The 26,765-nt window shown below is 41.0% G+C and overlaps 1 protein-coding gene across 11 annotated transcripts in view; it reads right to left on the bottom strand.

Moving 5' to 3' along the window:
* Positions 1-26,765, bottom strand: part of THSD7A (thrombospondin type 1 domain containing 7A) — a 269,106-nt gene that overhangs the window by 90,530 nt on the left and 151,811 nt on the right. For 6 of the 11 annotated variants that reach the window (XM_083578449.1, XM_083578446.1, XM_083578454.1 and 3 more), the window contains exons 5-7: positions 26,541-26,722; positions 21,455-21,610; positions 17,248-17,451 (exon numbers count right to left, since the gene is read on the bottom strand). In XM_083578449.1, coding sequence (XP_083434575.1) covers positions 17,248-17,451; positions 21,455-21,610; positions 26,541-26,722 — 542 coding nt within the window. Of the gene's footprint in view, positions 1-17,247; positions 17,452-21,454; positions 21,611-23,438; positions 23,508-26,540; positions 26,723-26,765 lie in introns of all 11 variants that reach the window. The other 5 variants (XM_083578447.1, XM_083578451.1, XM_083578444.1 and 2 more) reach the window with 1 other exon arrangement.

The following is a 26,765-nucleotide window of genomic DNA, read 5'->3' as shown; positions in this document are numbered from 1 at the left end:
ACTCACAAGGCACTTAATTTGACAACTCCACATCTACCTCTAGCATCGCAAACATTACAGTTGGCAACATAAAGCATCATTTTCCTTTGCTTTAAGTCATTTAGACTTTCTTTTGTTTTACTGGCAGCCTTACTTTAGAGTGTACAGAAGGCTGAAACTACAAATTAAGCAAACTATGGACCAGTTAGCTAATCTGGCAAATCTGGTTATAAATTTCCCTAGTCCCACAAAGCAGGTATGGGGAAGCTCTTAACACTTTGGCTGTGACCCCATGGCTTTTATAAACTGTAGGTTTGGCCAAAGTTCTGCTGAAATCAATCGACCATGCTTTCAGGCAATTTGTCTAGGTGTGCGATATAAATATTCAGGGATCAGCAGGACAGTTTTCTGTGTACAATGCCCAAGATAAGCACATCTTGCAAGATGGGGATTAGGAACAGCGTTCTTTCCATTCTTCCTTAAATATTCGAAAAGTCTGTCAAAGAGCACTGGAAATATTTGAGGACAAGGAGCTATTCAGGTGTCTGTTAAGAAAAACTTGAAGAAGACGAGTAACTAGTTTTAGTTGGAGCCAGAAGAGGTTTCTAAATGCATCTGATTGAAGATACTGGCAAAAACCTCTTAAGAGAAACATGGGATCCCAGGAGAATCACTGGCAAAGTGCTATTCCCACAAGTCTTTTAAGAGTCGACCTTTGGCTAGGACAGCAAAAGGCTTTCGGGGAGAACATTTGAAAACTCTTACATCAAAAAAAGATAAAATATTTGGTCCCACTTCATCATGAAGACCTAGAATCTCTGCACAAGCTGTCCTTATTTTGTGAGCAGCAGAATATCAGGTTATATAGGTGAAAAAATTCAAGGGCATTATGGATGGCTTATCCTTTGAGACTTCTCTGGAGTACGTGTAGTGTCAACAAAAACTGAAAGAGGGAGTTCATTATGTTGCGATCAGTTCATCAGGTCAATCATTCCACCGTAACAGCTAGTCTCAGCGATATAATTGAACATCATGATGTTCAATAAAATATAAGGCCACAGGACAACAAAACACTTGATTTTTTTTAAAAAAATACAATATTCAGCTATCACATTTAAGACAGCTGTCAATATTGATAAATAATTGCTTATTTATTTGTCAGAGGAATGTTCTGGGGCCCATAGAAGCTGATGAACAAATCTTGTTAACTGTCATATTTACTTTCTTCCAAACCTCTGGCCTTACTGTTATTATATCAAAAAATATAACCCCCCCCCAAAAAAAAACCACTTCTGAACAGACAAGTTGGAATATGGCAGGTATTTTCCTTTGGATGTGAGGAATATTAGTAGCTGGTATAGAAATAAAAAGTGAGAGATGTTTTAGGCACAGGGAATTCATGTCTATGCTTGCAAATTCCCCCGTATGTTTCCGCAAAGGGCAAGAGTTTGACTGGTGTACTAAAAATATGATGGCACATAATCGAAGTCTCTTTTTAAAAAAATAAAAATAAATCAAAATTGCCTAAAGGCATAAAAATATAGTCACTAAATGCATATTGGAGTGATGTATTAAAACCCAGACTACTCATATGCACGTCTTATTTGACTGGAGGCAACAATATGGAATGAGGCAATGCTTTATAACAGTTACTTCATCTCTTTGGGGGTTTATGCTGTTTAGATCAAATTGTTTCTAAGATTTCACTAATGATTTTATGAACAGCTTAACCTTTGTGGGCCCCACAATTTATCTCACAGCGTAGCATGCTACCAGGAACCAATCAGCCTTTTGCTGGGAAAGTAATTCCAATCACATCAACTGGCAGAAATTCCAACAGAAACTAGCTACTGTCGATAGAATCATATTTTATTTTTATCATAATATGGTAACACATAATGGGATGCAATGACTGTGTGTGTGTGTGTGTGTGAGAGAGAGAGAGAGAGAGAGAGAGAGAGAGAGAGAGAGATTATGTTTCTGTTTCTTTTGGATCCATGTTTTTCAGCCATAACACTGAACTGAACCCTTACATTCTTCCTTCTTTTGTCTCTAACAAGCCCTGCTATGTGCTCCCCAAGCAAGGGATTTGCCATTTATCCTTAACTTGGACATCAGGTAGCACAGGATAACCATGAAAGTGATGGGAAGAATTCACTGCCCAGGGATCAGACCAGTGGAAGGAAGCTTCAAAAATTATAAAAGAACAGCTGCTAATGGTATATCGTGTTGACTGCATTGCTGCCTCCGAGCACAGCTGGCTTAAATGGATTGGCAGCAGACGTGACTGGAGCGAGGCATTTCCAGGTCAATGTAATCCTAACCCCACTTTTCTGGGAGTAAGCCCCACTGTATTCAACCAAATTTACTTCTGAGCAGAATTGATTAGGATTGTGCAGTAAATTTCACTGTGTTCAAAAGGGCTTACACCCTAATAAGCGTGTTTAATGTTGCAGCTGAAATAATCTCAGAACCAGAAAATCATGACAAGGCAAAAGAAAAAGAAGCAACTGACGAGGTCACTAGGAAATACCTCTGTCCTTCTAAAAGAGGCAAATGCACTATCCATTTGAAGATCATCAGTTCCACTGCATAAAAGCCAATCAAGAAAACATTTTCCTTAAAAATATATGAAGGACAACAGCCCAACCCGTGACAAAGTTTGGGTTGCTGGTCAAAGAACTGACAATAATATTTAGTTTGCTGAAGAAAATAACCGACTGGCTTCATTATAACATACTGAATCGAATTACTATAGAGCCTAAAACATCAATATATCATTTTTATGTAACACAAAATAAATAGAAATCCATTTAATTGAGGCAATAGTGAAGAGTGGAAAAATCAATCACATATAAGAATATATATATATATATATATATATATATATATATATATATATATCACAGTACAGCTGCATTTAATACAACTGTCCTTTGAAATTGTAAAGGTAGAAATGGGTGAAGGGGCATAAGCTGTTGTCTTGAGCTCAGCATTTGGTGGTAGGTTAGCAGCTACCTGTATACCAAAGCCCTGCTGTTTTATCAACATTCTGACACAGCTTAGAATTAGCTTTTGTAGAATAATACCATTCTACATTAATATTCAATGGGTACTTCCCCTCTGGCTTACATCATTTTTGCTGTTAAATAAACAAAAAGAAAGAAAGAAAGAAAGAAAGAAAGAAAGAAAGAAAGAAAGAAAGAAAATGTTATAATGCTGTTCAGTGGGGTTTATTCCCAGATAAATGGGGTGAGGACTGCAGCTACAGTTAGACACACTGTAGTCTCATAGAAACAATGGGACTTGAGATAGCCATGACTAGCTTGTCTCATACATTTCAGTGGGACTACTGAATGACTAACATAGTCTGGAACCAGCCCACTATCTTTAAAAACCCATTATGTTTTCTACTTATGTTGATATAAAGGAGCTGAGCTACAACATAAAATCTCCGAACTGTAGATATGGCTGACATATGCAATTTGCAGGGTAAAAAAAGCACAGGTGGGAAAACTAAACTAGTTCATCACTGTCCTTTGCTTTCCAAGAAAACCGCAATGCTACTTCTGTTTACAGATGCCTTCAAGTCATGCTCTAGGGCCAATAAGTGATTGATGGAGTGTAGCAAACTCTGAGTACACTGACTCCCAGAAGGCCCCTTGGGTTGAGGGTTGTAGCTGCCAAGGTTTACACAGCTTCATGTAAAACATTATGTCAATTTCTATGAAATTACTGAAATATTTACATCTCATTTGTGTGAAGCAGTAATGACCATCTTTTTAATACAAAGCAGACCAATTCACGGCTGTTGAAAGCTGATAGCCTATGATATAGATAACTCTTTTAATGGGTCAATAGCAAAGTGCTTAGATGGAAAGCGCTTCAATCTGAGCAGGTTGAAAGCAAAGAGTAAGGTTACCGTACCTACCGTCATAGAGCTTCAGTATGCTGATGACAACGTAGCGTGTGCATGCTTAGAGGATGACCTCCAAACCATCCTAAATATCTTCGCAGAAGCTTACGAAAAGCTTGGCCTGCCGCTCAACATCCAAAAAACCAAAGTGCTGCACCAACAAGTACAAAATAACCCCTCTGCAGTGCCACAAATCCAACTCAGTGGTGTAACGTTGGAAAATGTCAATCACTTCTGCTACCTAGGCAGTTATCTTTCCACAAGGGTCAACACTGATGCCGAAATCCAGCATCGCCTGAGCTCTGCGAGTGCGCCTTTCTCCCGATTGAAGTGCAGAGTGTTTGAGGACCGGGACATTCGCAGGGATACCAAAATGCTTGTTTACAAAGCTATTGTACTACCGACCTTACTGTATACTTGTGAAACATGGACACTTACAAACGCCATCCCCAACTTCTCAAAAGATTCTATCAACAGTGTCTCCGAAAACTCTTACACATCACTTGGGAAGACAGGCGAACTATCAGTGTACTGGATGAAGCAAAGATCACCAGTGTTGAAGTAATGATTCCTCAACATCAACTTTGTTGGACTGGTCATGTTGTGCAGATGCCTGATTATCATCTTCCAAAGCAACTACTCTATTCCGAACTTAAAAACCGAAAGCGTAATGCTGGTGGCCAACAAAAGAGGTTTAAAGACTGTCTCAAGGCAAATCTTTAAAAATGTATTATAAACACCGACAACTGGGAAACACTGGCCTGTGAGCGCTCCAGTTGGAGAACAGCCTTTACCAAAGGTGTCATGGACTTTGAAGACACTCAAACTCAGGACGCAAGGGAGAAACGTGCTAAGAGGAAGGCACACTTGGCAACCACACCGTGATCAACTCCCGCCCGGAAACCAATGTCCCCACTGTGGAAGGACGTGTGGGTCCAGAATTGGCCTCCACAGTCATTTACGGGCTCACTGTTAAAACCGTGTTTATGGAAGACAATCTTACTCGGCTACGAGTGATCACCAAAGAAGAAGCAGCAGCTTAGCTGTACCATCAAGACCAATGAATGATTTCTAGAAAGACTGACTTTTGGTGGGAATACCAAGAACTTTATAAATTTTGTAAAACACTTGGAAATGTTTTGTTGCAACTATAGGCAGAAATGATACTTTTTCATCGGAATGATGAGTATCTCAACTACAGAAGCATTTTGGAAATTGAGTTATAATAGCATAACCATTCTGTTGTTGAATATTTTATAAGGTATTCTAAAAGTGGAAAGATAGCAGAGTTTAGGCAGTTCAGAATGGATGAACTAAAGCAAGCCAAAATATTTCAAAGTTCTGGAGAGTATGCTTTACAAAACCTCTTCAAACTATCATGTTTCCTTGACTATAAGTTGGGTTGTCACATTTGAACATGTTTGCATGTACGATACTTGAAATAGTTACCTAAAAATGTAATACACGAAGCAACTATTATTTGTTTTTAACAGATATATGGAATCATAACTTAATGGTGGTACTTTTTGCAATCAAGCCATGACAAGCTTACATGGCTCTGTTAGTTGTACTTGTATGCACTTAATGAGTTACTGATTTCCTATTCATATTCTCTAAGTCAATTACTTGTTAAGCAGCATCTGCATTTAATTAAGAGTCTTAATTAGTTGATACTTAATATTCTTAAGTCATTTCCTTTTAAGAAGCCTAAGTAAAAATAGCTCTGATTTCAATTAAGGCAAATGTTCAAGGGCTTCTTCTTACATCTGCTGGTGGGGTTGGGATATTCCCCCCCCCCAGTTGTTTAAATATAATAAATGTCTCTATGCTAAAATCAGTCACATGTGACATTTTGTTTGGACCTCCTCACACTGACTGATTTCAGAAAAGAAAACATTTTCAGGACACTGATGCATTAATTTTCCACAAACACTGCTGTTTTCAATAACATTAATTAAAAACAATGATTGTATTTATGTTCACTGCAGAGCATTAATTTTGAATATTTAACAGGGATTGTGATTCTCTTTGAATGACAAATTGTCTGCATGCCGCAAGAAAAAAATAAAACAGTGTAACCAGGTTTTGTTTAAACTTCACTTCTTGTCACAATTACAGAACTGCAGACTTCATGACATCCTACCTGAGGAAGAGAGCAAACATTATGTGTTTGTTGCATGTATAATGGTACCTCGCAATGCACACCATGAAGTATGAAGGGGCTGTGAGTGTCCCTAAAGGCCAGAAAGCTAAAATTAGCTAAGGATTTCTGACGCATGTCTGCCACATGTTGACAGACTTAACCAACATAGCAAATGCCACCAATCAGGCAATTACAGGCTCAAAATATATTTGCAGAATCAGGATAATTCTGTATACAGAACCAAGCACGACTGTGATGATATGAGGAAATATCCCCTACTGCTTGAAATATTGTGCCCAGGATAATAGACTATAAGGAGGGAAAGATAATTATAAGCCGTAATATATTCCATCCCTAAGAGATCTATAAGCTTGAAGAAGCACTGTTCACAAGCAAGCGGAATAATTGCTTTCTACTCCTATGTCTCACTGCCACACACATGAATCATGGCCAGGAAGAAAAAACCGGAAGGAAAAGTATCCCCCCTCCCCAACAATTGCTTAATAAGTGCTTGTTGAAATTCCACACAGTTCCTCCCACCGACATAGGTGGGGACTTAAAGGCTGTTCAGGAGTAGCATATTCACTTTACTGTAAGTATTCTTTTGTATACTGCTTCCTGCACTTCGTGAACGAAAGGAAATGTGGGAAATCCATGTACAAGTCTGTCCACAGAGTGCTGGCGAGAGAGGATTAAATCGTCCATTACCACTGGGTAGGACAGGTGATAGGGAGGAAGCTCTGTTCTTACTGAAGGGTGACTACACTTGAATGGTGGTGAACAACGTCCAAGGTGGGTCAATGGCATTATTAGCTATTACTAGTCACTGGTGCCTTCACTATGCAGACTGGTCCATTCTTAACTGGCCTCAGTACCTTGGTTGCCAATGATCCCCTTCAACAATGCCAGGGCTTGCTTCCTTTACCTAGGCTGCAACAAAAGCCATGCCCCCTCCCCATTCATTTTCAATTCAATTCATATAGTCATAAGGGTTTGAGTTCTGTTTCCTACTTGGATACATGGCTGGTATCCAAGAGAACTAAATAAACCTGCTCATTCATTGTCCAGCAGGTCTTGTTTGTTGTTTTGTTAAACAGATTTTAGTCTTGTTAAATACATTTTTCATTCTATACGGTGTACTGATTCCAGAAATATTAATAATACTGTATATATTATGCATTGTTTTTGTGAATTTGATACAGCTTTGGTTTTCATTTACTTTTAAAAATGAGCAAAATTACACACACATGTGCACACACACACACAAAACAGATCCATGTGGTTATGCTGTGACATACAGTATCATTCTAAGATAATGGGTATGCATTTGGGATGCAATATTAATATCTTCTCAAATCCACTCTCAGGTATCTTAATGGGAAATCATATGTATCTCCATTTATATTACAACCATCAATCAGGCTTATGCTCATGTAGACACTGTCTAAATTTAACAAACAGGGATAAAAAATAAAGAGGCAATGGAATAGTATTTCTCAGTCTAAAAAATAAGTATTTTTAGTTGTAAAATACTGCACCATCTGCCAGCTATATACAGAAGATATATTAAGCAAGTGTGTGAAACAAACACTTTCCATAACCGCGTTACCTCAGAAAATATATTTTAAAATCTAATATCCTCAGGCATTCAAGCTGTGATAACTTGTTTTTTCCTCCCCTGATAATATGATCTCTTTCAACTTTGAATTTTCTGCTGGAGAAGTTCGAGGAAAGGGAACAATGGAGTAGAACTACTAACTTCTTCTTTGTGAAATGCTGCAATCAGAATCTAAATGGCCTAGAGCACTATATAACATGGCCAGGACATTTTCTTTGAGACCCCATTAGGTCTCAAAGCCTCTGGAAGAGGATGATGCAGGCCTGCACTTCCATGATTAGAGAGCAACATCAGTTAACAGGAAGGGTTGTAACCAGCCTTGCGCAAGAGGAAGGCAAGCTTGAGCAACTGGTCTTTGGAACAGGGTGAGAAGCGTTAACTTCCCTGCCTGATCAAAGATACATAAAAAATAAAAACGAGGACTAAACAGTGCTTAATACCACGCCAAACCAATTGTCAATTAAGCCCAACACCATTAACATGGTTATTAGATTTATTTTATTCAATTTTTTTTTAAAAAATAGCATCCTAAAATCACCATATGTTATTTAGTAACATCTTTTCAGCAGCCAAAATCTAGCATTGTAAGAAGCAGAAACTGTTGGAGAGAAAGAAACTGCTGATTTGGCTGTTACCGGCATTGTTTAAGTTCTTAATTCACACAAATAGCATGGTGCCATGGTCAATGTTTTCTGACACAGGTGGTGTGCACTGAAACAGCACAGCACTTTGCGTCCAATATCAGTGGGCTTCTCCTGTGCAATTTGACAGCTACTTGAAACATTTTCAGGGTTCATTTGTTAATTCAGTCATACTGGGAATGATAAGGACCAGTGAACACCAGCGTATTGATCATAGTCAAGCACAGCAAGCTGCTCCCATGGCTTGAGTCAATCAAGTGTCATTTTGGTAAAAATGAAAAGTGGGAGGGGGGGAACTGAGTTTGAAGACAGGCAGGGGAGTAAAATCAATCTGAGTCATGGAACCAAAACAGATCAATCTATCCGACCGATAGGCCAAATTTAAATAAAGCAGAGCAAGGGGAATATAAAATGCTGAAGGGGCAAATTTAGAATATTTTATTAACTGAGGATTTCTAATGTGTTTCTAACTACTGTGTGTGATACTATATTGCATGGATAAAGAACCCAGGGCTCTCCAGATGTATTGGGCTACAAGTGCCACCATCTCTGCCCACTGACCATGCTGGCTGGGGCTGATGGGAGTTGGGGTCCAACAACAGCTGGTTCCCTATCTCTGCTACATTGGTTCATTTCTACCAACAAATACAATGTGGATGCAATCCAGCTCAGGCAGGAAAACCATCCAGCAAGCCATGAGCATGAATAATAGATCAAAATAATTCCATCATGTCCTGTCTCTATGCTGCCTTCTTTAATTGCATCGACTTTTAGGTTTTGGGACCTAAACTCTGTTTCACCATGAAACAACCTACTTATTAATGTTAAATAAATAAAGAAAAAAATAATAATCTAGGAGTTTCAACAAAGTTAGTCATTGTAATGAAACAAAATGGTTAGGGGGGGCTATGTTTCATGAACAGCTCAGCTGAATACAGTTTGTACGCATTATTGAACAGCTTTCCTATAACTCCTGTCTTGTTTGCATTAATTTATAAAATAGATAATCTCTTCCTGGTGCTTTGATTCTTTCTACAGTTAAGATGTTGAACTATGTCTTAGATTCTGCAGTCCTCGGATCGTGAGCTGCCCAACAGTTGGATGTTCATTATACTGAAATCACATATATCAGGTCTTTAAACTTGCTGCTGAGGAAGCTGATGTTCTCTTGAGGATTTAGATATTCCATAGCAGGTAAAAGAATTATTTCACACTAATAAGAACTCAACAAAAATTGTGGTCTAGATTAAAGAAAGGTCAATAAGCGAGCAAGAGCTGAGTGAAGGAAATGAACATGACAGGCTTACAGAGGAAATAATAGGCTAATAAGATGGATTTTTAAAATATCATTCACCCATCAGCACAGTATTTCCAAGGCTTAATACCATTTAAGAAAATCATTTATGTTAGCAAAAGGGCCATCAAAGAAGACAGGTCATGGGTATAGTCAAATCGCTTTTGACAGTCTTGCACTGCCTTCCTCCCACATCGTTGCTTTCCCATCCTTGGTTTCTGTCTGTCTTGTTTAAAATAGTGGTGGGTAAACTCCCACATGGTTGATTATAAACCAGTTTGATATTCACAAGCTTTCTCCGTAAACATTCAAAAACAGGTCATCTGTTGTACAGTAGTTCTGTCCCAGCTTGTAATGTTGTAATGATGCACACTTGATGCATGTGCACCTTATCATATAGTCCACAGGAATCCATTTCATCTGCAGCTATAGCAGAGTCACTTGGAAAATTAACTGCCCCATGGAGAAACAAGCAAACCATACAGAGGAACAAGGGAAGGGGATTTGGATCTGGAGAGGGGACAACAATCACAATTAGGGAAATGTATGCATACCTCTCCACATACTTAAACAGATATGTAATTTAAGTATTTTGTATTATTTTCTATGCTTATAAAAAATATTTTAAGTAAGAAAATTGATCCCAGTAGAGGTGATGATAGCCAAATGGATGGCTGCTTGGTTATTCAATGCGGAGCAATCAGTGAGAGTTCTACAGAGAACCGGATCAAAACTTTCTGTGTACTTGTCTCTAAAGCAATTAGCTTTGGACACTTGGTCTGCTGAACACATGTGCAAAATCTCATTTAACCCTAGGCAGAGGTAAAGGTTTAAAAGCCATATAGAGAACACAAATGGGGAAAGGGGAGCAGGATCTCAGCAGCAAGGAACATGAAGTCCATTCTAGAGCAATATTGTCTACACTCATTTCACAGTAGCTTTCCAGGAATCTTTCCCATCCTACCTAGAGATTGCAGGGATTGAACCTGTGGCCTTCTACATACAAAGTCATGTGTTCCTACCACTGAGCTACTTTCCTTCCTCTATTCCCCCTAGCAGGCTGCATGAAGTGGAGGTTGAAGGGACAGAAGATGGATAAGAAGGTCCTCATTCACTGTAACGTCTGCAAAGGCGCCACATAAAGGGTGGGGAACCTGTGGCCCTCCAGATACTGGAGTCCCACTCAACCTTGGCCATGATGGCTGGGGCTGATATGAGTTGGCATCCAACAACATCTGGAGGGCCACAAGTTGCCCATCCCTGCTGCGAATGATACAACCAGTACACATGAATTGATAAAAGCAAGTTTTTTTGAGCAGGCAGCTCAGCATATGTGCCTACAGTTTGTGTGTTTAGGGGATCTGTGAAGGATGTTCATGGAATGTGCAAAGGCTGAGGGAGGAAATTTCTGTCTCTCACCTATATACACTGATTTCACATAGCTCAACATCTGCATAAAGCTAGTCTGACTCAGAGAATAACTTCTAGGGAGAATGGAGCTCGATTTATAATACTGCCAAACATTGTCAGCTGGAAAAGTGCCATCTCAATAATAATAATAATAATAATAATAATAATAATAATAATAATAATAATAATAATGTGGTGGGAGAAGTTGCGCTATGAATCCTGCAGCAATATAAACTGCCACTGTTGTACTATATGATGGTCCTGGTATCCCCATCTTGTGAGGTGGGGAATTAAGATAAGCAACTATTCTTTTCCTAGGTTACTACATTTATGTATTCCTCAGCAATGTTAATACAGAATCTTTCACTGCATTATTTCAGTCAGAGAAATGCTTATGGAAGGTGGGGAGAGGTTGCAGTTTCTGTACTGTTTCTGAGCAGAGTGGATACAGAAGCACTACACTTATCACAGCAGTCAAGATGGCCCCTTGCACTGCCACTAAGCCATCTCAAAATGAAATACCTAAAACATTTCAGGGCAAAAAGGAACCCCTACAATAATGCTGCTTAATCTCTGTATGCACATTTTACATTTGTTGTACCTTTGCCGTTCACAAAGGTTAATCTGCAGCATGGAAAAGTCTTTACCCATCACCTGAGACCTTTAGCCAACTAATCCATGCGATAGGAATTATGATCGGCGTTGATCTAATTTTGCAGCGGGGGGAATTGCTTTTTCTTCTTCTTTTTAACTGCAGCTGCTCTAAATTTAAAGGCTGAGCAGTCAAGTTAAAAAAGAAATCCCCAGCACTTCCTTCTCAGCAAAGAGGAGAGAAGTTCTGCTTTTTTTAAATAATAGCAACAATAATAAAATGCACAGGAGTATATTATATTCTAGACAATGACAACTTAGGGTACTAACTGTCAGGTCTCCCCCTCCAGCTTGAATTAAAATTCTGATTACTGCCATGCACTGTGGAAAGGCAATGACAATCACAAGCCTCTGGCAGAAACGCTGGAGGATAAATCTATTATCCCGGTATTGTCTGAATGGCTGTAATGGCTCCTCTCTTTACAACAAATTGAATAGACATGCTCATCCCTAATTATACACAACACCCCCACAGACACTGCTATTTGAGCCTAATTGTAAAATAAGAGACCTCAGGTTTAAACATAATATCCCAGCTAATTATATTTCAAACACATTAAATGATGCAGAGAGCAGGAAAAAGGAGATACTGATCTGCTTTATGGGCTTAGTTGATAGTAAAGCAATGAAGTTACCGTACAGCAGCACCCCATTCCCCCGAGATGTAAAACACACTGGCTTCTTGCAGTGTGTAGTAAAGAACCCTGGGGCAGGAAAGGAGGCTAAGAAATGCACGGACACTTCAAGTACTTATGAGTCTTTGATAATGTGTTGTTTCAGGTTTAGGTTTTAAACTCTGGCTGTTTAAATCTGAGTTAAGTTGTATGTGTAACTAGCTGTGGGAAGGGAGAGCTAAAGAGGAGCCACCTGAGATGAAGGAGTCTTAAGCCAAGATCCTTTCCTTCACACAAACTGAAAACTTATGCATCTTGTTGTACCTGCCTCCCTCTTCTCTTTCACAGCTGCTAGGTGCTGTGCAGCGCTGCACGGGACAATTATGCGAAGTATTTAATGAACGTCCAAGCAGACAGTCTGCACATAGCCCCAGCCTTCGCACTGGCTGTCATCTGAAACCACTAGAGATGGTTGTTAGAGAAGGGAAGTTATAAACCGTGCAAGGGCTTGGAGGCACAACTCCCTAACCTCCGCCATTGCTATACAGGAGCATACAGAGGCCATTGCTCAAAGCAACACAGACAGTGGCTCTCCAGGGTTTCAAAGAGGAGATTTCCTATTTGTACTTTGTCAATGAATGGTGCCATTTTCACTAAGAACATTCCCTTTAACTAAAGACTGCTTCACTTGTGAGGCACTGCACCCTACAGGAAGCACGTTCTCAGGTATGCAAGGATTTCCATCTATACAGTCAAGGCACTCCTAAAATTACCAGATAAAAGCAAGCAAAACTCAGGAATGCATGAAGCTATCTCTCATGTCACGTCAGAGACCTTGGTCCTTCTGGAGAGCCAGAGTGGTGTAGTGGTTAAGAGCGGTAGACTCGTAATCTGGGGAACCGGGTTCGCTTCCCCGCTCCTCCACATGCAGCTGCTGGGTGACCTTGGGCCAGTTACACTTCTTTGAAGTCTCTCAGCCCCACTCACCTCACAGAGTGTTTGTTGTGGGGGAGGAAGGGAAAGGAGAATGTTAGCTGCTTTGAGACTCTTTAAAGGGAGTGAAAGGCGGGATATCAAATCCAAACTCCTCCTCCTCCTCCTCTTCTTCTTCTTCTTCTTCTTCTTCTTCTAGCTCAGTTCTGTGCACATGGACTAGCAGTCACTCTGTAGCGTTTCAGAGGGGAGACATTCCTCATCCTACCTGGAGGCACCAGGGATTGAACCTGGGACCTTCTGCATACAGAGCAAGTGCTCTAACATTTGGCTACTGCCCTACTTTTCCTAAAAATGCCTCATGTCAGAAGCTGGCTGGGAGAGAACGAGGAGCCTACAGTCGTGAATGCTATTGCCCTATCTGGTGACCTATCAGAACTATGGGGAGACCCTAATGCTGAACTCCTTCTTTTGGTCATCCTACAGTTTGTCAGAGAAGCAGGAAGGAGGTGCCAACCATGACACACCAACACAGCAGAATAAGCAATCGTGGCAGGTGGTTCTGCAATGTCTTTGCCATTCTCTCAGCTCCAGCTTCACCAAACTTCTCAAATGCCTGGGTTTGGTTTTTTTGCATTGAACCATGCACAGAAATGCAGGATTTCCTAAAGATGATACTGAAGACACTATATGCAGCAGGATGAGAAGGAGAAAGGCAGTTAACTCACTTTCATGCAGAAAGGCAATGCCCTAATAGCCTCCTCGTCAGCTGCATCATCCTTCCCTTGGAAATCTCAAGGGCTAACAATGTCCTCTTTTATAATGAAAGCTCGGGACTGTGTAATTTGATTTGAGCTTTGCCATTAAGCAACCCCGAGAAATCTCAAGACAAGCTATGACTTAAAGGGTTGGCATGCCTGTGAGTGTTGTTTGAGACACACAGCATTTGACAGCTATAGCCATCACCTCGTCGTGTAGTAATGTGGCTGAACAATTAGGAAGATATCTCCATTCCTGCCCAATGTGGATGTTCATCAGAGAGCAGACTTATCGCCTACTCTTCACTAGTATTTGTGTAGACATTTTCCTATAAATGATGTACTACAACAAGCCTGGCACTGCCAGAAAACCAAATGGTGTCTAACAAAAGTACTTCCCCAGGCATGTACAAAGACCATGGGGGGGGGGCCTAATCCAGCCTGCCAGTTGGTTTATTCTGGCCCTTGTGGCAGTTCAATCCTTAAAAAAAACCTCAACAACTTTGGGGTAAAAATCAACAACTTCAAACCTAAAAAAGGTCAACAACTTTGGTTGGCCCTTTGGTTGACCCCATGGCCCTTCATTTCATCAAATCTGGCCCTCTTTGGAAATAGTTTGGACACCACTGCATGACTAGTGCAAGGCTTTCACTTTGCGCAACAAAACTTCCCCTCCTTCTCCTCTCCCTGCTTGCCTCCCTGATCCCCCTGCCCTATCTGCTCCAGAGGGTTGGGGGAGCCCCCAGAAAAGATCTAGGGGGGTGTAGGTGAGAGAAGATGGTGACTTCCATTGCACAGCCCAAAGTCCTTGTGCTACAACATTGTTGAACACTGCCCAAAGAGTATATGCTGTATAGCAAGCTGCATGTTTATTATGTGTAGTCCCACACTGTGGAAGTGTTTTCTTGCTGTATTTGAGCAAAGGTATGCCGCACTCTGATGTGCATGGCCATATGAGGAAGGGGCAAAAGTTAAAGATCAAAAACTTAAAAGGATTAGGTAGAAAGGCATGGGAAAGCCTTGCCTCTGCCAGAGACCCTGGAGAGCCCCAACTAGTCGCCTTGCATGCCTTTTTCCACCTGGCCTGGGAGGGAGGGGCCCTGACTGACTCCAGCTACAATAGCTGAGGCTGCTGAACAGACTCTTGGCTAGGATGTTTGGGGACTGTTATTGGAGTGGGCAGTTACTGCTGGTGGGAGTGGGGGTTTGTATCTTTATTTTAGATCTTGTGATTTGTGTGAAAATTGTTCGGTTTGTTTTTGTATTTTTAAATATATTATTTATTGTTTATGAATACTTTCATTATGTTGTAGTTATGTATTTTTTTCCCCACTTTGCAAGCTGCCTTGAGCATGGTTCGAACTGTGGAAATGCAGTATACAAATAAAACTCACCTTGGAGAATAAGGGTTGTTAGGCAAAGGACATATGATGCGCTCAGCTAGCTACATGAAAATAAAGCTTACACTCTAATTCTTGGTTTTCCCAGTTGAGCCCCAACTCAATTATAAAGCAAAATCTGGAGTCACAGTGCAAGACTAGATACAGCTCTGTGTGCACAAGTAATCAACTCCAATTCCCTCTGCCCAATTTAATTACAAAATAACATTTGGTGTAACGGCTAAACGCATACCAGGTGACCTCTCGCTTCAATCTGTCTGAAGCATTTACAAGACTCTGGCTCTGCCGCACAACTTGCACTGTCATTTTTAAAAACATTTTATTGACAGTTTGGAGCACGCTATAGTATTACTAACAAAACTACTCCCTACCTTTACACCTGGTTGGTGCATATGCAAAAATAGCTGTGTAAATCTAAGTATATACAGTGCTTTTTTTTCTAGAAAAAGAGGTGCAGGAACTCCTACTTTTTTTTGGTGGACAACCCTAAGTTGTTGAGTTGTTTTCTGGCTGAAAAAAAGCCCTGAGTATATATGCTCCACCCATCCACTTTTTCTATTCCTTCAAATTAACTTTTTAATAGAAGACATTCATGCATATTGCCATATAGCAATTATTATGTTATGCATGCATGTTGCCATAGATAGCAATTATTGTGAAAAATCAATATGATGTAATTATTTCCCTTTCAAACCATGATACAATAGCATTTCCTTTGCCCATGGAAATGTTCCGCAACATGACCTGTCAAACCAACTTCAAAGGGCTGAACCACATGTTACAGCCAACCCAAGCCTATTCCTATGATGAAAGGAAGGAGGGCAGTGCAACCCAGCATCATCAATTTCAATGGCAGCCCCATGTAGATTTTTAAAAAAAATATGTACTCATTCCCTTACACTTTGTTTCTTAAGATATTATTAACCTGCCAAAGGAACAATAGCTCACAGATTAGTATTAATCTGCATTTGGACAGAGAGGGAAACATTAATTTCCAGTTCAATTCTATTCAACTAAAAAAAAAAATGAAATGAAAATTTGAGTCAATCTACCAAGCAAATTCTTATCATTTCCTTTTTTACCGATTCTATTTCCACCTCCATCTTCTAAAGAAATACTGAAAACATTGACACTTCACACTAGTGAAAATTAGCCTGTCAAAATGCATGATAAAAATGGCAACTCAGATAGTGAATGAGCATGGGAGTTCACATCACATTTCTGATAACTCCCTACCATCCTGTCAACAATTACACACATCCACCCCTCATTCACACTGCCGTTCCATCAGCATAAATTTGGCACATGTAAAGGGATGTTGGCAACCCACCAACTGTTTGTGATTTGAACTAATCCGAGCCCAGTCTTTACTTTCTGATAGTACAAGATCTACATCCATTGCTGAAACATGTATAGTAAATTTTGCTTCGAATCTATAGCCACTGTTTAATCAGAACACTACAACCAAAACGCAGAATTCCACGCGTGCAGCTGGTTGTTTTTATCTCCCATTTTCTTCAAACAATTTCCTCTTCTTCCATTCAACACTATCTGCATTTTTTTAAAAAAACAGCAGACAGTTCAAAACACAGCATTTTTCTATTCCAGGGATAGCTAACATGGTGACCTCTAGCTTTTGTTGTAGAACAACTTCTGGACAGTGCCACAATGATGGGCCAGCGCTTGCAATTTGGAGGGAGAACAGTTGGCTTCTAGAGCCAAAATAAAAATAAAATTTCCATTGCTGTACACGCAGAATCCTAGTGCCCATCATAGGAACTCAAGAGGACTGGGGTTTTTCTTCCCCCTCCCTTCTTTTTCCCCCTGTGAAACACCAACTCCCCAGAATAAATGAATGAGAAACCCCAGAAAACGGGCAGATCAGCCTACCATCACTGTTGATGCAGACCACCTGTGGCACCTGAGTACCAGGCCCACACTCCTTCTCATTGTCTGGAATGCAGTCTTCCAGTCGTACTATCCTCCAATCAAAGCAAGAAGGTTCTTCACATGGGATGGCTTCAAGCAGATGAGGACAGTTGCCAGTGCCTCCTGTAGGTTCATTTGCAATGCGACGTTTCCTTAGTTTAAAACCTTGAGTATGAGAAATAAGGAGCAATTATCACAGCGATTTCAATGCCCGAGGTATAATCATCGTTTCCAATTCACGTTTTAAACTGTATGGTTTTTGCCAAGTGCTTCCTGAAGACAGCTGTGACATGTTTGTTCAATACAAGACTTTATGTAATTAACATCTCTGAAATAACAAAATATCCAAACCTTGAAAGTCTTGGAACTCTTGCCAATGAACTGCCGACTTCTGCATTGTGTGTTCAAGTGTGTGTGTTTGTGTGTGTATGTGTATTTGTGTGTGTGATAAATCTGAAAAACACATTTCAAGTGCAGCCGCTGGGTAAGTTGAATAATGTTGGCGATACCCCTTGACATTTGCCTGTTCTGTTTATATAGATACTTTTCATATACTTGAGGATGTGAAGAGAATCCATGTGTGAGGCTAGTCACCTGTGTGCTTGACCTTTGCCCTCCCTGTCTCATGAAAGCAGTCATAGGATGTTTGATTTTTAAAAATGTATGGGCGGGGAAAAGGCTCTTCCCACCTCATGCTTTTTTGCCATCTTTTTACATACTGGCATCGGAAATGTGATTTAGTATTTGACAGCATCAACCATAAAACAAATATATTCAGATTGTCTTTGTTTTCTAAACTTTAATCTTCTACCTCTGAGGAGAAAAGCTGCTCAAGTAAGTCTCTGATGACCCAAAAATCCAGAAAAGCACAATTCTGACTGAAGAGCAGGCATGGCATAAAACCTTGATCTTCAGCGCTCAGTTCAAGGTGTAGCCAGGCTTCAGCTCTTAGTTCTTGGAATATATTTAGCTTTTTGTGAGGCAGCTCTGAGGCAAATGTGGGGCATTAAAAAAAGAATAACTGAATCTGAAGGAAAAGAAACAGAATGGAACAAAAGTGTAGGAGAAACAGAAACAGGAAATATAGGTAAGAGAAAGAGATGGATCACAATTATAAGTGTATGAGGGGTTTTTAAAAAGCTGACAAATAAACATATTTATCAATCAAAGAGAATGACGTACATTACAATCCCATATATGTCTACTCAAAAGTAAGCCCTACTGAGTCCAATAGAGCTTACTCCTGGGTAGGTGATAAAGGACTGCAGCCTAAAAAATATAAGATGAGAAAGAGGAAAGGGGAGGGTTTGTACTGATTAAGTAGCAAATAGGAACAAGCAAATAAAAAGGGGGGAAGTTTGTAATTCCTGCAGAACGTTTCTGAAAAGGTTTAAGTAAACTGCAGAGGTCAGTTTGCTTCCAAATCCAAGGGCAAGAGGAGCCCACCAAAACAGAGGAAGGCAAAGACAGAAAGAGAATAAGTAAAAGTAAAATGAATTATGTCTCTCTTCAACTATTTGCCTCAAGGTGGCAGAAAAAATAGATTTTAAAGTTACAGTACAACGGCTGTGTTCAAAATGAAGCTGAAATGTGAAGGCAGGGAAGGGTAAGATTGTATGTGGGTGTGTGATCAGTTATGCCTGGAAAGGGACTTTTCACTGTTGACTAGTCAGGAGATTAAAATATTTCTGGATCTGGCCTCCATTACTGTGATAAATTTTGGAATGGGCCATGCTAATAAGATCTACGCCAAGTTTTCAGGGGTCCTCATTGTGGCTCCTGCATCTTCCCCATTCCTAACAGAGGTAACTAGCCTAGAGCTTCTTTATTGCATACTCCAGCCCCTGCAACCTGTGCAAATCTGATTTCAGCAGACAGGTTGGTGGGGGTAGATCTCCCTGGAAACAACAGCATGAAAGGAAAGGAAAGGATGCAACAATAATGTGGGGTGCAGGTGCAGACTAAGAAGCAGAAATTGCAAAACTGGTAGGTCAGAGGAAGGGACAACAGCATGAAGGTGGTACAATTGGGGCCAGCATGTTAAACAGATGCTTGCCCCATTCACTTATAAAATAGGTAGGGTCTACTCTTTGGAGAAAAAGGAGAGCACAGGGAAGAATGAAGACCTTCTCTCTACTCTATGGTTTCCAGCAATCTCCATCACAGTTTGCTTCCAGTATCTCAGCCTTGGGGCTGCAGGACACTTAAAAGCTAGATGGGATGGGGAGGTAAGACAGGAGAGAGGCTGATTTTGTTCCACTCTTCATTAACTTTTTTGGTAGAAAGGAGGAGTGCGGAACCTGTAGCCCTTTGAATGTTGTTGGGCTCCAACTCCCATCAGCCCCAGGCAGAATGGCCCAATGGTCAGGGATGATGGGACTGTGGTCTGGCAACATCTTGAGGGTGGCAGATTACTTGCCTCTGGTGTAGAGTTTCCCACCCGTGCTTTGTAGGTGAACTTGACTAAGGTGTTTAAGATGCGTGTGACTATTCTGCAAGGCTAGTTTGGCTCTTTGACATGTCTCAGGTGCAGCTCCAGTTAAAATGCTGCTGTAAATTCCTGGAGCAAACCATTGCAATGTGCCTGCAAATCGCTGAGAGGAATGGTTTTATTATGTACACATAAACGTTTTGAAGAGCAAAATATTTCTTTGGAAGCTGAATGCTTGGCTATTTCGTGAGCACAAATCATTCCAGATGGATGGTGTCAAGAATGCCATAACTAAGTCCATGGGGATTTCTGTTTGTGAGTGAAGGTGACTTTCTCTGCAGAAATATTTCCTTCTCTGAAATATTGGCAAGTCCACCCTGTTTTCTGACTTGCCTCTACTGATCTCCAAAGCACTGCAGCTGCTTCTTAACATTATTTCTATACCCTCTCACCAAAGATCACGGGGCAGTTTACCACATAAAAATACAAAATGAAAACACAAAGTACATAAAAAACCCAAACCAATAACCCTCCACCCTGCTCCCACAAGCACATTTAAAAAGTCATAAATTGTTTAATCAGCCAAAGGCCTGGATACAGAGAAATGTTTTCATATATATAATGAAGGCACCAGGCGAGACCGCCTGGGGAGAGCATTCCACAAACAGGGAGCCACCACAAAAAGGCCTGTCATCATGTTATCACCCACTGGACCTCTCATGGAGGAGGCACATGAAGAAGGGCCTCAGATGATGATCACAGGGTCTAGGGCCATTCATATGGGGAGAGGCGGTCCTTGAGGTATTGCAGTTCTGAGCCATTTATGGGGGTGCAGTGGCAGTGGCGTAGTGTGGGGGTGCAGGGGGGGCCGGCCGCACCGGGCGCAACATCTGGGGGGGGCGCTCGCACTCGCAGCTCTCTGCCCCTACCTGGCTCCACGGGTTAGGGGGCGCAAATTACTTGCCTTGCCCCGGGTACTGACAACCCATGCTACGCCACTGCGCAGTGGGGCAGTGGTCTATGGGGACCTGTACCAGCCAGGAGAAAGGGGGATCTTCAGAGGCACAGGAAGCTTCAGAGCTGGAGGAAGAGGCAGGCCAGTGCAGTTAAGGGCTGGGTGCTTCCCCACTCTCCCCTGCACCACTGTCTCCCAGAACCAGCAGAGAACAGAAGTGGGAAGAGCAGAAGCAGCTTCCAAGCAGGCGTAGTCTCTAGCTATATGTGTGCAGCCCAGAGGAGGAATGTACATAAACTGCTGGAGGGAGAGTAGTCCCCAGTTGTTGCAATTTCTCCTTATGGCACGGACCTGGAAATTGCTGCCTAGACACTAGATTGGTTTGGGTCAGTGTCCAGAGCTGTAAAAGCGACTGTGTTACCTGTGACAATAAAGAGTTAAATCTCGGACATATACATTCCTTTGGTTGGGAGACGTCCTCAACACATACCCCTTCTTCAGTGAAGTCCTTATTATCAACAATGACTACAATAAAAGAAGAATTCGGATAGACAGTACTGCTTTAAGGTTCTGAAACTAAGGCAGTAATGGCTATTTGAATTCCTATTTAATATTTGGCAGCAAACATGGAAGTCTCTTTCTGATCAAATTTTGGTGGCACTGGCCACCTGTCTGTATACAAGGCTTATGTCAAAATCAACCTAGAGCTCAAACATTATTCTAGTTTAGTGCAGTATGCAATAAAAGCAACTAATACCCATTTATTTAAAAAATGCACATACCCTTTTTGGCTTGTTGGTCATCACAGCTTTCAAAGGTACATGGCCCCCAAGCAGACCAGGCTGATACCTCACACTCTATGGGGCATGGAATATGGCACAATTGTGTTGTGCTAGGTGTCGGCCCTGTGCACAGTTTGTAGTCCACTGGCTTAGATGCTATAGGGAAGAAAAAGACAGCACAATGGGGTTCTTTGTTTTTATTTCACACATGAATGAAGCTTTGCTGCAAGTCAACACTGCTACCCATCAGAGAGTGCTTTCTCATCTCTTTAATTCGGTCTTCCTCAAGCTGGTGCCCTCTAGTTTTTGAAATGGGGGATGGGGACGGTTAGAGCCCAGGAAGCTGTACTAGAAGCTATACTAGAGCTAGTTCATATCCAAGACATGATGTTTGGAAATCTCTGAAAATACTGCATAATTTCCAAGCATTCTGTTCTTCCATTCCATGCAACGAAAACACAGCTGCGCCATAAGCAATGACACCACTTTCAAAAGGCTATTTCAGACCACCTAAGGGATGCATGTGTGAAGTCCACACTGTTAAAGAAAAGGAAGTTTGAATAGGTATACATATGCTGTGTAGTTTCTCAAACTCCTCTTTCCTGCAAGAGGGGGAAATGACAGCAGTGTGCTTTCCATATGCTACATCCAGACAGAATTATTAATCGAGTGGCCTATGAGGATCCTTTCCCCGGGTACATGCATGCAATGGCACAGGAAATAGAAGCAAAGTGTATCTCCTTAGGAAGCTTTCTATGACTCTTGAGATAGCAGGGAGCACATTACACAAACTAGTTAGAGACACTTAAGAAATAAGAATTGACTAGCTGGATTCTCCAATAATAGCCAGCCATAACCACCGGGGGCTCATAAACAGCACATAAGCTGTGAGATAACTCAATCACAAGTATATTGCCTCTGAACACCAAGGCTCCATTTTTAGCTTTAAAAAAAGAGAAGAAAAGCTGGTCCATGCTGTTTCCAGCCCAGTCTTGTGAATGGTACATGCTATAGTGATATCTCCAGCCCAAACCATTGAGGATCATCTTGCACAATTTCACTGTATCAGATTTACAGAAGAGGATTGCATATATGGAGGAAGGTGTTTTTTTTATCTACCAACAAAGCTACTTCACTCTAGGAAATCCTTTACTCTAGTAACTGAGGCTGCGATGAAATTGCACAATTTATTGCTCCACAAAGTGGCTCACAACCAAATAAAACCATTTAAAATATTCATTTAGAACACTAAAACCTAATCCCAGCACAGAAATTAACAACACAGCCATGAAATAGGAATTGCAGTAGACTTAAACATCACCTCCATTCTATACTCCTGGCATAGAAAACATTGATGGCCTTTAAAAAAAAGATGGTGTTTGTGGCCAACTGAGAAGAGGCCTGCCTAGAATCCAAAGGGATCAAATTTCACTGTGTGGCCACTGCCAAGAAGGTCCTTGTGAGAACAACCAAAGGCTCTCCAAACCAGGAGCAGTCAGTTTGGTGCCCTACAGAGGTGGTTGGGTTACAAATCCCACTATTACTGACTATATTGGCCATGCTAACTAAGGTCCAACAACGTCTGTAAGGCACCCCAGCTTTGCACATGCAGGTGAAAGCAACCCCTTACTTTCTGAATTAAGGTTTGTATGCAATAGAACATGTAAGTCACAATGTTTTGTACAGCACAGGAAGTAAAGGAGCCGCTAAATGCATTAAAAGGAATATGAGAAATAAATTTCTAGTTTATCCGTATTGTTCCATGCATGCTGAAGTTTAATCAGTTATGCTCTTTTATCATTCTTTTTAATATCTTCAACGTTTTAATGTAAAAGCCCACAGCTTCAGAAACAGAGAAACTGGTTTGTTTGTTTTTAATAGAGCGGTGTGTCCTCTATACAGCCAACACACTTTTCTCAAACTGAAGAGCGAGTCCTTAGACGTGTTTCATTGAAACGTCAGACTGAAGGCCTCAATTACATACCTGTTATTTCAAAAGTGATTGATAGAAGTGGTGCAGCACTAGCCCTCGATGTGCTCTGTGACTGACTTTCTGAAATAGCAGGGACAAAGACCGCCATGAATACAAGAGAACGGAGGGTTTTTAATACAGCCTAAGACAGAACGAGCTGCTTAGAATTACACAGTTTACACTGCAAGTATGGAGCATCTAACAGCTATAGTGGTTGAGTTTCCTTTGTTTGTTTGCCATTCCCTAGTTCAAACTGTGCTGATCGGCACAGACTGGCAGAGAAGTGGGAGGTAGGTGTGTGTGTGTGTTTGTTTGTGTGTGTGTGTCCCTACGTGTATATGCAGGCCTGCCTGCCTGTATGTGTGTGAGAGAGAGCAGGTGTGGGACGGTCACATCACCTTTGAATAATACATAGAAATCTCAATATAGTTTACCCCTGTGATGTCCTCCTGCCTCCTACAGCTTTATAAACATAAGCTCAACTTTCTCTCTTTACTAGCTGAACCTCTAGGGAAGGTTACTGAGACAGAGCAGTTCAATAGTCTCCAGTTCTCCTAACACATTCTAACAAGAATAGCTTTGATGTCAGCCTATACTAAGAAAAGATGTTATGGACTATTGAACTCCTGATCCCCTTTGGAAATTTGTTGCTGGCTTTATTAACGTCTTTCTTTGTGCAAGACTTACTGTCACCATCTAAATGGTACAAACATTTTGATTCTTCCTCACTGACTGGTTGATTGCCCTGTCCTCTCAGATGGTCTGCATTATAAAAATTATGCACTTCCATCATTATTGGGTCGAAATATGTGCCACATGCAGAGCAAGAATGGTTTGATCCAAGTATCTGGATCAAAATCAGCACTTGGCTATCTAGCCTTCTCAAGTAACACCTCCGTGTGCACAGACCGTGTTCTGGGTCTCTAAAACATCATTCTTATTTGAAACAAGCTAAGGACACCTCTGTGGCTGTATTTCTTTGAAAATCAATGTGTACAGCCTAATGCCAGAATATGTTGTGGGTGTTTCAGGTCGTTCGAAACTGTGGGCTAGGAAGCATTTTATTCAAGTTTATTTGGGTTTTATGAATTGTTTTATACCATTAAAGAAGGAGTGGGAACTATATTGTTAAATTCTACCATACAATTGCTTCACTTATTTAGACCATGTCACTTCCTTAAAGATACAATCCACTGGTTAAGTTCTCAAGAGTTTTGTGAACTTGTAAAATTCCCATTTCAATGCCGGTATACACAGAGAAGGGAAAGTCTCTTTGTTTTTTACAAGTTGCTAGAGAGAGATTAACCTGATAGAATGCTGATTCCATCATGGGGTGGTCTACGGAGCCTTTTTCTTTTGCAATCTCCATGCCCATGGAACATTTCTTAGATTTCATAAATATACTGTAACCTTAAGGCTGCCTTCATCAACCTGATGTACTCCAGATGTTTTGGACAAGGACTCCCATCACTCTCAACCAGCACATCAATGTTGGCTGGGGATCTAGTCCAAAACTCTATGTGGAGCTACCTTGAAGATGGTCCAGAGGCTGCAGAATGGAGTGGCTAGGTTGGGAAGTGGGCAGCCCCGATGGGACCATGTGACACCAGTCCTGAAAGCTCTGTTCTGGCTGCCAGTGACCTACTAGGCCCAATTCAAGGTGTTAGTACTAGCACATGGAATCTTGGGAGGTGAGGCTGTGGTGGTGCTGCCACTGGGGGCCACCCAATTAGTGCTGACCTGCGGCAGGACGTTTTCAGTGGTGATTCCCCAGTTGTAGAAGGCCCTCCCCAAGTGTGGTGTGCCTGTCTCTAACATGATTAATTTTCAGGAGGAATATGAAAACATTCCTATTTACCAAGCATTTGGCTGAAGAACGCTGTTCCTGGCAACCTTAAGATCATTGGACAGGAGAATGTTTTTAACTGCTTTTAGAAAGTCCTGACCTGTAACTGCTTTCGGATACTTTTAACTGTAATTGATTTTAGAATGTTTTAACTGTTTTAGAAAGTTTTTTGCTGTGTTTCTGATGAAGGGGCGGCATATAAATTCATTCATTCAATAAATAAAACATCTGGAGAGGACAAGACTGGCACGGGCAGCCTTCGGTTGTGGGAGGCAGGCAAAAAAGAGGGAGATCATAGCAATACACTGTTAAACGGAACATTGCCCACTATAAATGAGAAGAGGGCTTGTGAGACTCAAGAGATTTTTCAGGTAATATAAGAAGAGAATGTAAAGATAAACTTTTCATTTAAATGAGAAATTGAGCTACTGAAGAACTACAAATGGATTTTGAAATAAAAATAGTTTTCTTCCTGATGACAATTATCACTTGGCTGCTCTCATATATTTCACAATGCTAGCATTGTCCTGGTCCCCCAAAGCATATGGCTGCGGTAAACATCAGATACTACTGACCCCAAACAATGTCTGGGTCACCAACCTGGAGCTGCATTGCATGACAGAATTAACTGTTTTTGCTGGCAAGATCCTTTATGCATGGTGAAGGAACTTGAGGGTAATCAAATAAGTAGAGTGGGTGGAATTCAGTGATAAAGCACATACGTTGTATGTGTCCTATGCCAGCCCCAGTTCTCTGTTTAAAGGGTCTCAGGTATGAAGTGTATGAAGCACTGAGTTACAAGATACGCATCTTTGCTCATTGGATACTTGAAGCAGGTGGGTATTTGGTGCTGAACTAGCAATTCCTAACATTCAGTTGAGAAACAATGGCCAATTAAAGATAATAATAATAATAAAACTTCACATTTGTATACACTTCCAATTGATTCATGCACATTATGTGGTTTTCATCCTGACAATAACCCAGTAAAGTAAGTTACTGTCACCTGTGTTGCAGGTGAGGGGACATAAGGCTGAGAATGGGTTGCCTAAGGCCACCTAATGCATTAACTGCAACGATGAGAATCAAACCGGAGAGACTCCCTGATTTGTGGCCCAGTCTTGTAGTCATTATGCTCCACATTTCCACAAATGCCATAACTCAGAAAGCATTTATACCTTATAACTGTGATTTTAAGAGAACTGAAAACGGTAACGTTGGAAGGTTTAACATTTATGCTAATTCAATCGTTATTGTTTCAAACATACCTTCTTTTTCCTTAAGGGTATTTAAATAGGAGAGGAGATTTTCATTAGCTTGCACACAATATACCTCCCGAACCTGAATCCCACCTCCACACAGAGCTGTTTGATTTCCTCGACGTTTATCCTGTTGGCTTAGTAAAGGGTCAATGCGACATTCTGTCCATTCTGTGGTTCTCCATCCATACCTGAATCAAATAAATTGCCAATTGATAAAACTAGCAACTGAAA

This window comes from Podarcis filfolensis, assembly GCF_964270895.1.
Source record: "Podarcis filfolensis genome assembly, chromosome: 12".
NCBI lineage: Eukaryota > Metazoa > Chordata > Lepidosauria > Squamata > Lacertidae > Podarcis > Podarcis filfolensis.
This window is presented reverse-complemented; position numbering and strand designations above follow the sequence as displayed.